Raw genomic sequence first — 18,231 nt, forward strand, 5'->3', positions numbered from 1 at the left:
ACAACCTCTGGGCAATCTGTTCCAGTGTGTGGTCACATGCACAAAGTTCTGCTTCGTGTTTAATGGAACTTCTTATGCATCAGTTTCTACCTATTGCCTGGTGTGCTAGTGGTTGGCAGCAAGGAGCAGAGCTTGGCACCTCCACTTTAGATATTTATACATATTAATGAGGTTCCCTATCAATAATCTCTTCTCAAGGCTGAACAGACTCAGTACTCTCAGCCTTTCCTTGCAAGAGAGATGCCCCGGCCCCTGAATCATCTCCACAGCCCTCTGCGGGAGCCGCTCCAGGATCGCCGTGTCTCTGTCACTGGGCACAGCACTCACCAGGCTGAGCACAGGGGCAGGATCACTTCCCTGACCTGCTGCCAGCGCAGTTCCTAATGCACCCCGGGATACCACTGGCCTTCTAGGCCACCAGGGCACTGCTGGCTCACGGAGATCCTGCTCACCAGGCCACCAGATCCTTCTCCACAGAGCTGCTCTCCAGCAGCTGAGCCCCGCAGCTTCTCCCGGTGCTCGGGGTTATTCCTCCCCAGCTGCAGGACCATTTGCCACTGTTGAATTTCAGGCTCTTCTCTGCCCATCCCTCCAGCCTGCCGAGCTCTCTCTCAAGGGCCACACAACCCTCTGAGGTCTTGGGCCCTCCCTCCCGGCGTTGTGCCAGCAGTGACCTTCCCGAGCGGGCCCTCCGCCCTCCACCAGCTCCTGCGGCCGGCGCTGTTGCGGAGCAACCCCGCGCGTCCGGGGCCGGGGCCGGGGCCGGGCGGTACGAGCGGGGCGGGCCGGGCTACGGTAGGACCGGGGCGGGGCTGGGACCGGGCGGTAGGTAGCCCCCAGCGGACCGGGGCTGCCGTCTTGGAGCTTTGGGATGTGATGCCGGGAAGGAGCCGGAGCGCGGCTGCTGTCTGAGGGAAGCCGGGCAGCGACAGCTCCGGTTGCCAGTGACTGTCGCGGAGCGGGGGCGAGGTGACGGGCCAGGCCCGCCCAGGAGCCCGAGCCCCAGGCCAGGGATAGAAGCGGGCCCGCCCCACCTGCAGCGTAGGGGAAGGGGAGAGGCTCAGGCAGCGTTTCAAAGGAGCCCGGGCAAGAGGGCGGAAAGGAGGAGACGCGGGCTGTGTTTGGTGAAGCCCCGGGTATGTGGGGGGCACCATTGGGGCACCCGGAGCTCCCTGGACACGGAGGGTGGCACGGCTCTCCGCCCCACGCGGATTCAGCCCCCTTGGCAGCAAAGGAAGGCTCGTGTTTGCTTAAAATGCTAAAGTGTGTGCACAGAGACCTGTGCCTTTCGTAACTGTGCAGTGAGTGCTTCAGGCCCCCGCCTTCCATACATGTCCTAAAGATAGCTTTGACAGTTCAAGCTAAAACTCCCTCTTAATCGTCCTCAGAACTACTTGCCTATTCTTCGAGTATCTGTGTAAAAGTTTTCTAGGTCCTGTTGTGGTTTTCAGTTTGTTTTGTTTTGTTTTTTGTTATCATGCAAACCTAGAATTAGCAGCATGTTTCCAAGTAGTTTATGAATTATACATGTCCAAACAGTAAGGTGGGATTTGGGCATTTTTCTTCTGCAGTGATCGGTATAACTGATCTGCCACTTTTAAGAACTAAACCACTGCTAAATAACTTCCTTGTCTTAGTAAAAAGTAATGTCATAGTCAGTGTTTGGTGCCCGAAGGAAGAGTTCTTAACCCACTAACTTAATTTTGACATGGATATCTAATATCTGTTTATTGTCAGTAGATTGGGATGGAGTCTCAGTACCTGAAGCAATGCCTGGGAAATTGCTTGAAGAAAGGACTGGCAGAGGTTGTAGAGCGTCGGCCAGCAGATCCAATAGAGTATCTTGCTCACTGGATTTACAATTACAGAAGAAGCTTAGATGAAGAAGAAAAGGTGGATCCAACTTAGGCAAAAAAAAGAGATTGCTCCAATATAGCTGATGCTATTTAATATATCTTTCATTTTTATGTTTAATTGATTCTGTGTTACCTCTGAAATAGAGAGCACTGGAGAGAGCTGAACTGGAAGAAGAACGGGAGGCAGCCCTAGCAGAACTTGAAAGGTTAAAAATCCAGGAAGAAGAGCAGAGGAAACTTGAAGAACAACGTCAGGTTATTAATATTTAATAATTCTAAGCAGCATATGGTGCTCTGGCATATTGGACCTGTTGTATACTTCTAATATCTGTATAATGATTTTGATAAAAGTGACATAAAGCAAGTATTTTAATCTCACTTTTCTGAGCAATTGAAATTATTAGTCAGCACATGGGTAGGAAAACTTACATACTGTGCAGTAAAATGTTATTAAAAATGATGGCTGTTAAGGTAAAAGGCAGCCAAATTAGGACTTAAGTGAGAAGTAACTGAAAATACTAATTGGGCTTATAATATGAGAAATAAATACAATAACTGTGTTTCTAGCCATTCTTTATAAAGGAGTCATGTGAAGTCAGTGTTGTCATGGTGATGTTGGTGTGACCTGACTAGATTTTTTTGTGTGGATGACTTTCATGATGTTAAAATCAAAAACTTAATTTTAAATTTATGTTGATCACATTAAGCCCAGCTTTAGTGTAAAATGCAGTCATTTAATTTCACTTGCAGTTTTAAAATTTGGAGTTTAGTAATTTGCAAACCAAAAGTAATGTGCCTAAGGATTTAATGAGTGATGTAAAATAGCAAATGAAAATAAAGAGATAATTCACAGAGAATTAAATAAATAATTTCATCTAACCTATGGGAAGGATGTTGAATAACACTCAGATGCATTTTTTTTTTTAAACCATCTCCGTTTTGGCTGTAGTCAAATACTGGGTAAGTTTGCTTTTATGTACCAAAAAGGAATAGAAAACTGACCATACTTGTAACTGCTCACAAAATGCAAGAGCAAACAGTATTCTCTAGAGCTGATGAATGTAAATACTTAGATTATGCAGTTTTTGAAGTTTTGACATAATAGGACTTATGTTCACAATTAATAAATTCTTCATGTTCACAATTAATAAACACTTCCTGTTAGATATTTCTAGTTGTAAATACTGAAGGTTGCTGATGGGCATGATTAATATTAATGACATTGCTTGCCAATTTTTTCTATAGTTTTGATTCTATATGGATTCATCCCTCTGTGCTAGGTACTATACAAAGTACCAGAGCCTTTGTCCAAAAGATTGGAGATAACTAAGTCAGACTGATAAAGAGCATGTGCAATGAGACAGTGTCTGAAATGTGTACACTATCTTCAGTTGACTGTTTTTTCTTCCTGTTGATAGTAAAGCCTTTTTGTCCATGGTCTCAGATATTTGAAAGTGTTAAGCCAGATGATACTGAAAGGACTTTGCTATTAACATAACATAGCACTTATGTTTTGTCCTTACTTTGTATTTATTAATTCAATAATAAATGCATTGTAAACAGCATGATGAGAAAGATAAATGTGGGACTTTTCCTTTCTAATTTGTCCTTTCTTAAACTGGTTGCAGGCTCAGTTGAAGAAAGAATGTGAGGAGCTGGAAGCACAGAATAAAGATGAAATGCAGATGCAGCAGGAAGAGGTTTAAGTCAATGCTTAGTTGGTGGTTTCAAAACACCATTTTTCAGCCATTTTTCCCAGATGCAATTACAAAACACAAAGCAGAAGCCCATGAGTGTTGAACTAACACAAATTAAAGAAACCAGAGTGTAAATAGGGGGAAATATCTAACATGTGGCTTCTAGTCTGAGTTTTATACTTTAATTTTGGTCAGAAGCAAACATAAATTTATTGCAAAAATCCAGCATAAGGTCAGCCTAGCTGATACTTCCACATTCCTTGATGGTATTTATTAGAAAATTATACCTAATGTCTAATTTAAATATCAAGACAGTAATGTTTTGCAGGGTGTTAGCACAAAATCTATTTACTGTACCTGGAAAAGGAACTATGATTTGGAATTGCAATGCATCTGGATTCTGGTATCTTAGGGTGTAGGGGAATTTATAATAGCAGAAGAGTGTGTATACAGTGTTTATGGTCTTGTAATGCTGCTTCAGTAAAAGCATACATGGATAATTGTCATGCTTATCTCCCTAAATCTTTTAAAACTGTGGAGCACAGAGTATTTTAAAAATACCTAAGTTTTTAGAAAACTCTGTTAAAATACTGACAAAACATAATTGTAGGAAGATGAGATTATGAAAGTGACAGAAAAAAATGAATATATAAAAATATAAAATTGCTGTTAATTAAAAAAAAATATTAAAAATAGTGTTAAGCATACAAAGACCGTATTCCCATACTACTACATTTGTATAGCATTTATCTAAAGTTTTCTCTTTATATTAATACATAATGTCATTCTAACACACCTGAAATGCAGTTCCATGACGTGGGACATTTTAACTGAAAACTGGTTTTCATTGCTACAGGAAGATGAAAACAGAATAGCTGGAGATGGACCTGACATGCTTACTTCTGAGAAGCCAGATGAGAATGAACCAGTAAGTATTTAAAAATAGATTATAAATGATTAGTTCTTACAGATTTCCTTTTCTATGCTGACCTATCAAAAGGTTAAAACTGTTTAAGGGATGGTACTTTGGTCACAACCTTCAAACTGCCCACAGCTGCATTCTGGTGGGAGTTAAGCCATTCTAGAAGACTCTGTGGTGTTAGCTGACTAAATCCTAAGATTTGAAACACCCTTTTGTATTCAGGTATGTCACTGACTAGAGAATTAGAGAGGACACAGCCTTCCTGTGTTGTGTGAGCAGCTATGTACAACATAGTAAATCACTTCATTTCTGGTATCAGTACTCTCATTCTAGCTCAGAATTTTGGTTGTATATTAACATGCTTTATACTTAAAGTAGCTTTAATGGCAGACTGTTTTAGAGGTGTTCTGTCAATAGATGACTGTTCTTAGGATCAGATTTTCACAGTGTTTTTTCCACTGAGGTAAATCAGATGAGTAGGCAAGATCTCATATAGCCCCAACTTTTTAAATTTTCTGACAATGACATACTAAAAAATATTGTTGAGGCTTTAGGTGTATTTGGTGTTCTTTAATAAGCAAATCACAAAATCCAAGTGAAAATGGGTAGTAACTAGTACCTGCTGCTTCCTGTGTATGCCAGGTTTTTATGCCTGAATGTGTTAGTTTACATTGGCTTTTGGGGATGTTACTTCAGATTTTACAGTGATATGTTTGCTACAAATTAAAAGCAGAGTAATAAAATGAGATATATAGGCTTGTATTATTGATTCTGCCCTCAGAATCACAAGGCTTCACCCAAATTTACTGGATTTTATGATAGAAGTCTGACATTCATTGTATTCATTGCATTGAATGCATGAATACATGATTATACTGATAAGTACCAACTTGTCTATCATTGGCAGTTTTTTCCTGTTTTCCTTTTTACAAAGTTCAATGAATTCTGGGAAGTGATAGAATTTTTTTGTTGTTGTTTTTCAGATTCAAACAGATCTCCCAACAGTAATAGAAGAAAGTTAGAACTGCCCTGAAAGCAGTAAATATGTTTTCTACTCGTTACTTGCTGATCCTGAAATGTAGTATCTTGATTTATGTATTTTATAAATAGAACTGATTTGCATACCTGTTTTTCCAATGTCTGTTTTTAAAGTGTTTGTATAAAGTCAGTTGATTCTGATGCTGATTCTTCCTTTTTGTTCTTAAACAATTGTAGCAGCATGGCTGACTTGTAGGAATGAAACTGCAGCTGAAATGAAAGCAACGAGTATATTTTCCATTTATTGCACATCAAGTAACAATAATAATTACAGATATAACTAATATGTCAATGTAATTTGAGGATAGATGCTACAATATATAATTTGAATCAATATTAAAAGAATTAATTATTACTGAAAATTATTTTCCCATAATTTGAATGGTTTCTGATAGAAAAAGGGCATGCTCTAGAGATTAAATGATGGAGAGAGTATTCTGGATATTAAACTTAGTGGAAAAATCCAATCAGATTTCCCAAATGTATTTGAAAAATGTAAATTTAACTCTGGCTTAGTATGTACTAGAAGATCTTGTCTCCTAGAAGTCATGAGGTGGTTTTTTGTAACATGTTTGTTCTAGGCTTTATTATTAGATAAATATATTTATTATTATATTTATTATTAGAGCCTTTTCTGAGTATTGTGTTGTACTAGGTAAGCTGCAAGTGTCTGCATAGTTTTGATTAGTCAAGTTTTTAAGACTTTTCTGCATTTTCCTTGAACTTCTAAATCAAAAAACTAAATCTGTATTTTCTACTAAGTGCTATTATTAGTGCTCAAAACTTCACTTCTAAAAATTTGGAAGAATATTTAGCTTGATCCATGGTTGTCTATCAAAAGATATTTTATAATCCTTAAAGTTTTTTTTTTACAAGAACAGATGTCTGTAATCACTGGTATCTTGGTACAGGTTGTCAAGAATGTTCTGTGTATCTTCATTATAAATGGAAAACACATCAGCATTAAGAAATCCTGTTCTCCAATAAAATGTGCCTTTGCATCTCTGTCTTCTACTACAGGTTAGGTGGTCATGTTCAATATTGTGTAATGAAAGTACCTTTCATTACAAAATCAGTTAATGCACTCACTGCATTCTTCAGTCTTGGGATGAAAGATTTTTCTCATAATTTCACTTCAATTTTTTTAATAATATCACTGAGTCTAAGGGTGTTGCTATCCTTGACAAACTGTTAAACATAGTTATAAACCAAAAAAACAAGGGTCAGTCACGTAATAAATGTTTTCCTGCTCTGAATAATGTGTTTTGACCATGTAGATCAGACTAAGAATAATATTACCACATTTTAAAAACACAAGCACTATTGATTTTTCATACAGTAATATATTATTTTTTCCTTAAAAGATAAAATACCTTTATTATGTGCCCATTTTATTGCTACATTGCTTTTAGATACTATTAATAATCACACCTTATATGAACATCCTTAAAGTCAAAAGAGAAAAATGTCACAAGATATAAATACTTAGAAATGTTCATGTAACTTTTGGACTCATGAAAATTGGAACTATTTTTGTGTCTAGGTGGTCAGGCTTTGCTATCTACAATAATTCTGGTTGGTTTGCAATTTCTGTGATAGTCAAAACCTTTCCTGTGGAATGAATGTGGCATCCTGTGGTTGATGTTCCCGTAAAGAGATTTTGACACAGTTAACAGTTATATTTGCTAGTAACAGTTGCAATAGAATCATTTAAGGACACAGGTTGATACCAGAGTTCTAATTACACCTGTTAACACTGCATGCAAAACAGCCTCTTGTGCCAGTCTCAAAGGGATGGAGTAAATGGATAAATAGATGGAATTTCTCATTATGCATATTATACAATATGTATAACTGATTCTTAGTATTTAGATTAACATTTCAGAAACTGATAACTCATGTCCATTTATACTTAATATCCAGTCATGTTGACCATGAAAATTTCAACCTTCATACAGCCTTCAAAATGCAAGACACTATTTTAAAACATGCTAGAAAATAATTCTAGTGACGTGTTGCTTTAATTTTTTTATAGTTTCATACCATTTGTATCTTTGATTTTGTTATATGTGTGTCCACTAGAGTGCATCCTAAATAAACACACTGGGAGCTCTGTCAATTATAGCCCATGAAAACTACAACTTCTGTTTGTCATTTTGTTTCAGCTTATTTTTAACTATGACTTTTTCTTTGTGATGCTGCAGTCCATATTCCTCACTTTATTTCAAGGTAGGAAGTTTTGGATGGAAACTTTCATCAGAAAATTACTGACAAGGGTCAAAATAACGTGATAGATTACAATTTACTTGTTTCTTTATTGTTAGGTACAGAATACATTTGTTGCTAAGATGTTATTTATAGGAATTCCCATTTTGTCAGGATCAGATGTGCACAGACCTGGTGCATTATTCTTCTTCTACAGCTTTATAAGAATTCTTTTCTTGGATATGGGACAAGAGGTAAACAGTTCTTAGCTCAGCTCTTTCTTGAGGTGCAAGCCTGCCTGTAGGTTGCTTGAAATTGTAGTTCACAACAAAGAGGACTTCTCCTTGGGTGTCTAAACCTGGAAGGAAGTTAAGGCAGCTTAAAACATTTTTTGCATTCTCTTCCTGAAATTTTACCTTCTTTGGATTATAGCAAGCTTGAGCCTGGAGGAGGACAGATGACTATTTTAGTTACTGCACATGATGTGATTTCAGAAGTGTTAACACAATTTGACCTCTGCATAAAATGTAAAATTGTTCATTGGAAAGAAAAAAGAAAATTACAAAATGTAACTCCATCTGCAGCTTACACTCCCTTTGAATAAATTTTTATGGCATGAAGATTGCATTCATAGACAGGTGATGAAAACTGTCACTGAAAATAAGGTGCTAGATACTGACAGAAGATCCATGAAATTGTCATTTTTCCTTTCTTCAGAGTCAGAGCAGTGTTGTTTAGGCTGTGACCAGGCCCTGTCCAGATTGTTCAGAGAACATGCTGATAGTAACATGCCCATTGACAGCTGTTGTCATTCCAGCAATACTGAAGCACAAGGGTGAAAACAGATATGATGCCCAGAATAGGACAAAATGATTCAGATTAACTATCAGACTGCTCACAGAGGTGAAAACAGCTCTGCAGTGTGAGAACCTTCTCTTGCATGGAGAAACACATATTGCAGCAAGCATGTTTTCAAGTTATCTTATAATAGAATAGGTTTTATTGAGTTTGCAGTCCCCTTTATGATGAATGGTTTTCCATCATAGTCTAAAGGAGCTAACTTATCTTTTTGTAAGCAAAAGTTTTATATAGTAATTTGCTAATGGTAATGGGAGCCAGATTAATTAGTCTGGATTAAATGTTAAATTGAATTCCTCTGAACTTTGCTAATACATCTTACTCATATTTGAAGTCAGCTATTAATTGCTTTACTTCTTTGTAGATTTTCCTGTACTTAGGTTAGAAAAAGAGTGGTCCATTGACTACAGCTAGAAAAGAGAATCTAAACCTGTTATTTGCTGAAATGGACTGATGTACTTTTTAAAATATCTTAGCGGTACAGTTATTTGCTCTTTTGGTTTTGTTTTTGAGGTGTTGCTTTTGGAGTGGTTTTTTTTTTTGGTTTTTGGTTTTTGGTTTTTTTTTGAGAATTTGGTGGCTTGGTTTTATTACCTTTGTTTTCTGGCACTGCTGTTATAGACCTTTATGCAGTCATTGTGTTTTATACTTGTGTATTTGTTATAATTCATACAGTGGAATAAGTTATACTTACAAGCATTTGTACAGGTATTAATATATGTATACATAAATATGTAATAGTAATGGAAGGAAGGCCTTTCTTAGTAATGGAAGAATGGTAACTTAATTTAATTTTATAGTAGTATACATTTATACATACATGTATGATACATATAGTACATATATAGCATACATATATAGTAGTATACACTTAATAGTAATGGAACAAAGGTAGAGGAAGGTGCCCTTTTTTTGAGCTGTCACAGTGTAGAAGATTTTTAAGAAGTTCAGCAGAAAACTCACTCCCAGCATTTGAGAGTCAGATGTATATGCAACTTCAATACTATGAGTCTTCCCTGTTAACTTGTACATCACAGAATCATTATCATTAACCAAAAGTACTTGTGAAAAATGTAATTTTAGTTTGATGCAAGAACCAACTGGTGTATGAGTTCAGCAAATTATTTCATTCAGTGGTTCCTCCATAGTTTAGATGTTGTCTAGCAGATGCCAGATAAAGAAATTGGCTTTTCCTGGTGGAGGAGGAGGATGTATGTCTGGACTTGATCAGTATTTTGGTTGGCCGATTTTTCTTAATGAACTGAGTCATGTTTTCAGCTCCATTATAGAGCTGATTGTTGTTTAGTGTCAAAAAAACCCTTTTTTGGTGCACTGAAGATGCCTTCCAAGGATCTCAATCTTGGTCTCATTGAAGTTGCTGAAAAAGTTGTGGTTGCAATTGTAAGAGTATTGAGTTCTACCTCTGAGAAACCATCTCCTAGTTATTAAACTTTTAATGTACTTAACATTAAAACAGGAGAGAATTGATTGTTTCAAACTGTATGGAAGACAGATACCACAGAAATAAAAACAGCTTAATTGTGGGGAGAGTTGGAGAGAGGAAACAGTCAGATATTAAATCATTCCCATTTCAGCAGAGGAGCACTGCAACTCTCTTTTGCTCTTTTTCAAGTCACATTCCTGGGAGTGTGTTAGGCTTCTCCAATCATTCTGCTTAATTTCTACTCCACCTCTTGGATGTAGTTTCTTGCAGAAATGACTGGCTGCACACAGACACACCTGTATTTGGTTCATTATCTTAAGCAATTGCGGTTTTGCCACTGATGTGTTTAGTAGATAAGCTTAAAAAATTCTATTTATTTAGCTGATAATTGTAACCCTGGAAACAGGATCTGTTTGTTTCATTGTAAGCCAGGCTGCACTGAAAAGTTACCCCCAGGCCCTGACAGCTGAAAATTTCTAGGTCTGGGACTATGGTGCAGTTCTGAGACAGCTGTTCTTCAACATTTTTTCTGTGGGCATATGTATCTAAGTGGAGCCTGTAGCAAAAATGTACCAGCATTTTGTTTCTCACTTTAACTTGGGTTAAGTGTTATTGCATTTGCTTGTATTTCAAAACTGTTGAGTCAGATTTATTGGTAAAAAGTATGAACTCTACAAAAACTACCACTGATGATATACTAAAGCACTAGACTGAAACAATAACTATTCTCTTAGCTCAAAAGTTTATGTTTATAGGCACCTGCCTATTGGTATCTTTAGGATAAATGGTTTGCCACTGCTCACAGTAGGTTGCTATTAATTTTAACATGTTTTCCCCTTACCTTCCTCATGTAACTTTTCTAGGTTGTTTTTTTCAGCCATCAAGTAGAAACTCAGCATAGTTACAGTGTGTGAATCTGTGTATGAATTTGCCCAAGCTCTTTGCATGGCAGAAAAAAATCAGGAAGTACAGCCAGACCTATATATTTCTATTTCTATACATTTAGCCTGTCTCTTGACAGAGTAAAGGCAGGCTTCTTTATTTTGGTGCAGTTTCTTCAAAAGTCTCTCCTGCAGCTGCAACTCTTTCATTATTCTGTCACTACAAGAAAATCACCACTCTTGTGTGTGGTGAGCTCATGCAGCTGGCAGTAATACACCAATATTCTTCTCCATACTTCTTTAAATCAAGTCAACTGACTTCTCTCAATTTTGCTTTATTTGGTAGGATAAGTGAATTCCTAGTTTAAGTAAAATAATTATTTATTGCTTACAGTATTTCATTGTTATAGACACCATAAATATGAAACCTGCAGCTTTGAATAGGTTAACATATTTGTGAACTCAAAACCTGGAAATGAATTTCATATTTTAGTTTTAAGGAGATCAGGTCTGTGCTTACTGAATTTGCTGGCAGGAATCCAACATGAGTCCTAGAAACACACTCATGCCAACTGCGTGGGAATATCTGTATGTGTCTTTAAAATAATTACACATTGAAATAACTTTGCTGACCTTGCCTCTAAAAAAAACTTACAGAATCCCAGTGGCATGTTTTATGGTACTGCAGAGGTGGAGAGGGAACAAGCTGGAACTGATTGCCCAAAACCTCTGGCTGTTGCTCATGGGATTCTAAGCCATTGGTAGCAATTGGGAAGAATTCAACAATAAGCTGCAGTATAAACTTGCCATTAGTTTTCTCATTAGCCAAGATTTCTAAAAACACAGCAAAAAGGATGCCTGAGAGGAGTTGGCTTATCCTAGGTGCCAATTTTAATACCAATTTGCAAAAGCAGACAATGAGATGCTTCACTTTGCTGGTTAAACCTAATATGTGTGAGTCAAATGTTTTTTCTTCTCAGAGTCAATAGGAATAGTTGATAGGTTTGATTGTGGCAGGTCTAATGTGATCTCTTTTTTTTTTGGCTGACTTATCAAACTGTTGAGAGGCCAGAGGCAACACTGGTGTTTAATTACAAGCAACACAGATTGTGGACATAAAGAAGAAGCAGCAGGAAACCTGTAAGCTGTCAACCTCCCATCAAGAAACAGGAAAGAATCCTCTGCATAGAAATCAAATCTGTGATTGCCTAAATTTCCTAAATTTATACCACTCTTTAAACTGATTAGTAGGAGAATCTGGAAGAGGAAGAAAAGAAGAATCAGGGGGTAATAAAATATTGGAGGAAAAGAAAGAGATATACCATAAGAGGAGCTCTTCCTCATGTTTAGCTACCTGTGGGGGGGCTATATACCTATGTAGGGTAGGGTTTAAGGTGGTAAAGATAATAGATTTGTCCTTCTCTTTCCCTGCCTGGTAGAGCTGCAGGCTTCCTTAGTCCTTAAAGGATTAAAACCCTCCCCTTTCTTGAAATGATCTAGTGTTGCTGGTTTATTTTCTGGAGTACAAGTGCATAACTTGAATATTCTCCTTTGCAAAAATGAAAATGTTATTGACTTAAACCTTAAGAATAAAATGTTGAAGTTTATAGTATTAATTTACATTGCAAACACTGATCATGTTCAGGAGGTTTTTTGGAGGCTTTTTTGTTTCTTTGAATAATTTTTCATGTTTTAGTGCAACATAATATTTCAGGTACTAATATTTCTGGTTGCTGAAAGTGTTCTTTTTGCTAAGGATCAAAGCAAGATTGTAACATATCACAAGTCTTGAGATTTTTAGTTTGTTTCAGACTAAAGGACTTGGAACAAAAAAAAAAGAGGAAGAGTATAATAATGAAACTGTGAGAAGGCAACTGTGTCTATAAGCCTAAAGTGAATATTTTTTGGTGAGATCAATTTTCCATTCCATATTCTGTCTGTTAAAAGGAATCTAAAAATATTGATGTGTTGTGATTGCTGTATGAATTTTTGTACAGTATTGTATATATACTTGTGTGAATTGATCCTACATACCTTTCATCCATTATTTAATATCCTCTGTTAAGATAGATATCTAAGAATATTTTTGGCTGTGCTTTTGTTCAGACTTTATCCAGAACTGCTTAATGACCAACTGCAGTGAAATCTTTCAGACACAGATGAAAGATAATAATCTTTGCTGGTTGCTAATGTATTTGCCCAGGTGACGTATGTGAAATTGCTACTTAGGTGGCAACCTTCCCAGTCTGGATCAACTGTGCTACCAAGGTCAGGTTGGAGGATTTCTGAAAGATGTCACCAACCAGTTGATTTAGTTAAGAGTTTCCTGCAGATGTCACAGCACCACTAGAGCATTTGAGCTCTGTAGCACTTACAGTGTGAGAATTTCTGAAAAAGCTGTGAATAACCACAGGTAGGAATCGTGGCTAAAGTGGATGTTGGATATGTGCAGTATTTTTTTCTGCTGATAGCCACACAAGCCTAATTCTTGAGCTCACAGCATTGTGTAGTATTTTCAGTCATGCAAAATGCATGTAAAATTATGCTATGCATTATTTACTAGATTACTACTGGGTGTTTGAGTAGATGTTTGCCTGTATCAAGCAGTTCAAGTATGTAAATATTTTCATTGCAAGCATAGAAGAGGTACATCTGCAAATATTGGTTATTGTTTCACACACACTACACATATAGGGAAGACTTGTAAAGGGTTTTGGTCCAGAGGAGTAACTACAGTTTTATACAAGGAGAATTGTCTTCTGGCATTATATCTTGAAAAAGTCAAATGTGTCTGAATTTAACCTAATGTTCCTTGTCAGGAAGCCAGAATTAACAAAATTCCACAACTGTTCTTGCAGATAGGTTCCTGAAACTTGACTTCGTGTACTAAAGTCAATATTTGTTTCAAAGTCCAAAGACCACCTGTACTGTAAACATCTATGAAACACTGCAGCAAAAACTCTTGGGTAATAGCTGTTTAAATGCATCAGTCTCTTTCCTAAGGTACTGAGGAAATCCTAATGGTTTACATATATACACTAATAATGTCACAAGACAGGGAAAAGCAGAGCCCAAGCTGCTGGAAGCCAGCTGGAGTTCCCTAGCCAAGTTGAGATACAGATCTATGGCTGTAATGAGGTTTGGTCTGGGCAGGTGATCAGACCTGTCATTCACAGCAGAGTCTAACTACTCCCACAGAAAGGAACTGTGTGGATCTCATGGGTGGTCATACTCCATGCAATTGAAATTAAGGGTTGTGCTTTGTTACATGGCAATATTTCCCTAGCCAAACAACTGACCATAGCAGCTGGAAAAAACATCCAGTAAAATATGTAGATGGCTTTTTGTGAGGTTAAAGGGAGACCATTTCTGATTGAAGACTTTTTCCATACCTGTCTAAGGCATAATCTCAACAATAAATGGCTTAATTTACTAAATTTACTGTAGTGACTTAGGAGTAAAATGCTAAATCTGAATTTTGTACACTGCTACATTTGCAAACTGAAACTTTTGTGTGATGTGAATGTGGAACATGCCTCTATCCTTTCCCTTTACCCTCTCATTCTTTGTGAAGGATGCAAAGAACTTCTGATTCTGTTGTAATAGGCTTTCACATAAGCATGTAACATAAACAAATACATGTGCATTGCTTTACAGAGCTTGTAACTTAAACAGGAAAATTGCCAAAGACTAAAGGCAGAACTAATTATATACCAGTATGGTTTAATGCTGTTTAAACAAAGCAATAGTCACCAATCAGCAAATGGAAAACTTTGACTAATCTAGCTATTCTTGCACCATTTCTGGTAAGTCTTCTTAGGAAGTGGCAGGGATGGCAGATGGGAGATGCAACAGATGATCTCTCTGAAGCTGAAGTTACTGTGGAATGAGTTACATAGAATGCACACCAAGAAATTGCTCTGAGTAGAACTGGTATTTACTTAAAAGTCATTAAAGCCCTCCAGAATGAAATACTCATGGTCATGTGCAGGAGGTCCCATAGTCCAGTCCAGAGAAGGTAAAAGGTGAGATGAAAGAATAAATGCTAGGTGATAAACACCCATCTCAGGGCACACTCTGCCTTCTTTCCTTCTACAATCAGAACCATTTTTTTCTGCTTTGCAGTATTTATTTTACCCTGGATGTTTATGGGCCAGTGAAATCTACACCTGCACATTTGAGAGTCCTTGAGCCACTCTCATTTTCAGATAATACTAGATAGATGTGAGAGTTCTGAAGCAGGTGGAAAGTGAGTTTTGAATTCCCCATGTTCAAACTCTATTGCTTTGATCAGGTTTGTGATTCTTCATGCAAAGGAAATAAACACATCTTAACAAATCTTCCTAATGTTAACTCTAAAAACAAGCCAAAACAGCTACCTCCCCCTGACTAAAATATACAGGCTAAGTCAAGGCTTTTCACCAGCCAGCCAAAAAGCCCTTGAGGATATTCCCATGAGACTTGCATAATTTATTGCTCATTTCCAATAGCAAAAAAGGATGGACTGCAGTAGTTCCTTGAAAATATGCTATTTGTATCATACAAACTACTAATAGTAAACAGCAAAAATGAAAGTAGTATTAAAGTAGTTTTTGTAAATACCTTAAAAATTGTTTCCACAGGCATTAATTAGGAGTAAATTCCTTGTATGAAGTGAGAGTAAAATAGCCAAATAAGAAATTTGAACTATTAGCCTGTTAAACAGTTAACTTGGTAAAATCATATCTGAAAATAAAGGTGAGAGAACAAAACAGAAGCATTTAGGAAAACACTTTTCCTACATGTTATCTGTATCCATGAAGTATTCCTGTATATTGCTACACTTAAGCATGTTTTGGTTCTTCCACGTAGTGGAATTGTAATTTTAAGTTACTATAGTAAAAGTGTATGATCTCTACATATCAAGTAATTATCCTTAACATTTTAAAGCTGTGATAAGAGAGAGAAATTGCACACCTTATTAAATGGTCTTCCCATAACTGATTCTAGTAATGCAGAAGTTCCAAGTTCTTAATACAATCCTCACTCAAAAGAAGTCACCAAAAATTACCATGGTGGTGAAACCATATGAGTGAAGGAACCTGTACTGCTTGCTGGGCAAACTTGATTTTTCTGCAGCTGAGGTGAGGATGCCCAAGTCTGCTTTCTTCTTTCCCCTTCTGCTGTTCTCATGTTTTGTCTGTTATGTAGTAGTAGTCAAACTTATTTTCTTACTTCTACAGATATCATTCACCCATGTAAGCTCAATTTTCAGTGGTTTATAACCTGAATGGGATATCAGTAACAAGAAAGGAGATGGAAACACACATGTAAAAGGAGAAAAAAAAAGCAAGAAGAAAGGGAAATGTGTTTTATCTAAATAGATATAACCAAGACAAAGTGAGGGAAGGGGGAGAAAGGCAAATAAATGTAGAAAAGGAGAAAATGAGCAGGTAAAACAATCTGATGAAAATGTGAGGTCTAGAGTAAAGACAATTTATCAGTCATCTTTCTAGAGAATCAGCACCATCAATAGCAACCATTCATAAAAGTTTTTGTCAGTTAAGTCTTGTTCACTAATTTCCAGTGCTTTTTCAAGACTGCAGTCAATCTCTGCCTCTGGTCAGTCTTTGTTATGTGAACTATAAGAGGGGTGGTCTTCCAGAACTGCTGTAAGAGCAGCAAAACTATAGGATGGTGCTAAATATGAAGACTCTTAGAGTCAATAGAAAGATTCACATTGCTAATCCAATTGAAACAATGGTTTCAATTGACATGATAGACAATGCAGATAAATGCAGAGGGGCAGGGTTGTTTTTACATCAAGTTTTTTCCTGTCTTTAGCCTCATTTCAAAGCAAAGGAATCATACTGATTTGGAAGATTTTGTCAGTAGGTATCTTCTGAGTAAAGGTCACAGAATATGATCAAAAGATAATACAATGATGTGCAATACATGAATTGTAAAGAGATTTACAGAGAAACTTTGTTATGGCTCAGTCCAGGTGAGTATGGCAATAAAGTTAACAGAATATTTGGAATCCTGTTACATTGAGTGATGAGTCATTATCAGTAAAATGGAATAAGGGAAAATGCTGATATCAATCATTCTCTTAGGCTCATCCTTTTTTTTTTTTTTTTTCATAGACAGAAGTGCTATGCCAAAAAGACATGATGGTAAAGCACTATCATACCTTTTCACAAATATTTAAAAAGTCAAATTGTCTGGGAAGAGGAGCCAAATTAAACATTACATAACCCTACAGTGCTGTAGTGTTGGTCACAGTTGTCCTAGAGGAGAACCTGCTGAGGTGCTTCATGGCCATAAAGCAAATGTATTGCTCTTGATAGTAAAAACACAGCTGGAAGAAGTTCAAATTTGAGGTTTTACAAGTTAATGTGAAATGCAGCTGGGCAACATTTCTGGAGTACTAGTACCAGAGAGGCTTTTTAATGGAGGGTGACCCTCCAAAGGTCACGAGGACCAATGCATTTAACTAGACAGAAGGAAGTCCAAAAAGAACTGTGAAAGCAAAATAAACAATGATTCTGCAAACTCATTTCTCATGTATGTCAAATACTTGTGCTTTTCAGCATTTTGAGAGCTTGTGGAGCTTTTTTTAATATGTGGTAAGAGGATTATTTGAGAGGCCTGCATTCTCCTGAGGTGTTACCTTAAAACCATGAGTGCTGATTCCCAAACTACAATTACTCTCCTTAAGTGGCATTGAAAACCAAGAAAAAGCAAAACCAAAAGCAAGAGAGTAGAACTCACAGGCTGATGATAGTCTGTCTTGTCGGTTTTTGTTGGATAATTGTTTGTAGAATCAGAAAGAAAACTCTTAATATATACAAAAAGCATTTTCTGTTTCGTTCATTCCCATTGTGTCTTTTGGTGCCTGCATAACAAAGAAGAAAACATTTGCATTTAAGAATGAGCGTTTGTCACTGGTGTTATTTTACTTAAAAGTTAATATTATTTTTGCATGTTACAGATTAACTAAGCTTAATATGGTTAGTTACTCTTTGGTCTTATATATATATTTTTTTTTTTACTAGTTCTACTTTTCCGGGTGGTGTTAATGTGTAATTTATTCAGGATGGGGTAGTATCTTCATGTCAGTGGGGTGAGCACAGTTTACTCCAGAGAAATCTGTTCCTCATAATGTGTATCTGATGTGTGAATTTGTGAAATTTTTAAAGTGCAACCAGTGCTTATCATTCCATGAGATGAATTCTGTACAATAGAAAACCAAGGAAGAGTATTTGAAATTAATGATTCCATGGCAATCGTAAATAAGAGGGACCAGTGCTGCAGCAGGTTACTGGTGAACATTCACAGCACTGGTTAT

General features: G+C 36.9%; 1 protein-coding gene and 1 long non-coding RNA gene across 2 annotated transcripts; one reads left to right on the forward strand and one right to left on the reverse strand.

The window, feature by feature from the left end:
- The first annotated feature begins 383 nt into the window (after window positions 1-383).
- On the forward strand, window positions 384-4,475 carry LOC306804819 (uncharacterized protein). Its single transcript, XM_079311903.1, has 4 exons — window positions 384-769; window positions 1,741-1,893; window positions 2,001-2,111; window positions 3,485-4,475. Exons 2-4 carry the CDS (start codon window positions 1,747-1,749, stop codon window positions 3,560-3,562), a joined length of 336 nt encoding a protein of 111 aa, XP_079168029.1. The 5' UTR covers window positions 384-769; window positions 1,741-1,746; the 3' UTR covers window positions 3,563-4,475.
- A 1,814-nt stretch (window positions 4,476-6,289) lies between these two features.
- On the reverse strand, window positions 6,290-17,950 carry LOC306804822. The gene is made up of 2 exons (XR_013775009.1): window positions 17,655-17,950; window positions 6,290-8,540 (listed from the first exon to the last, which is right to left on the reverse strand). It is a non-coding gene; the product is annotated as an uncharacterized lncRNA (long non-coding RNA).
- Between the last annotated feature and the right edge of the window lie 281 nt (window positions 17,951-18,231).

The sequence above is a fragment of the Erithacus rubecula genome (assembly GCF_903797595.1).
Source record: "Erithacus rubecula genome assembly, chromosome: 9".
NCBI lineage: Eukaryota > Metazoa > Chordata > Aves > Passeriformes > Muscicapidae > Erithacus > Erithacus rubecula.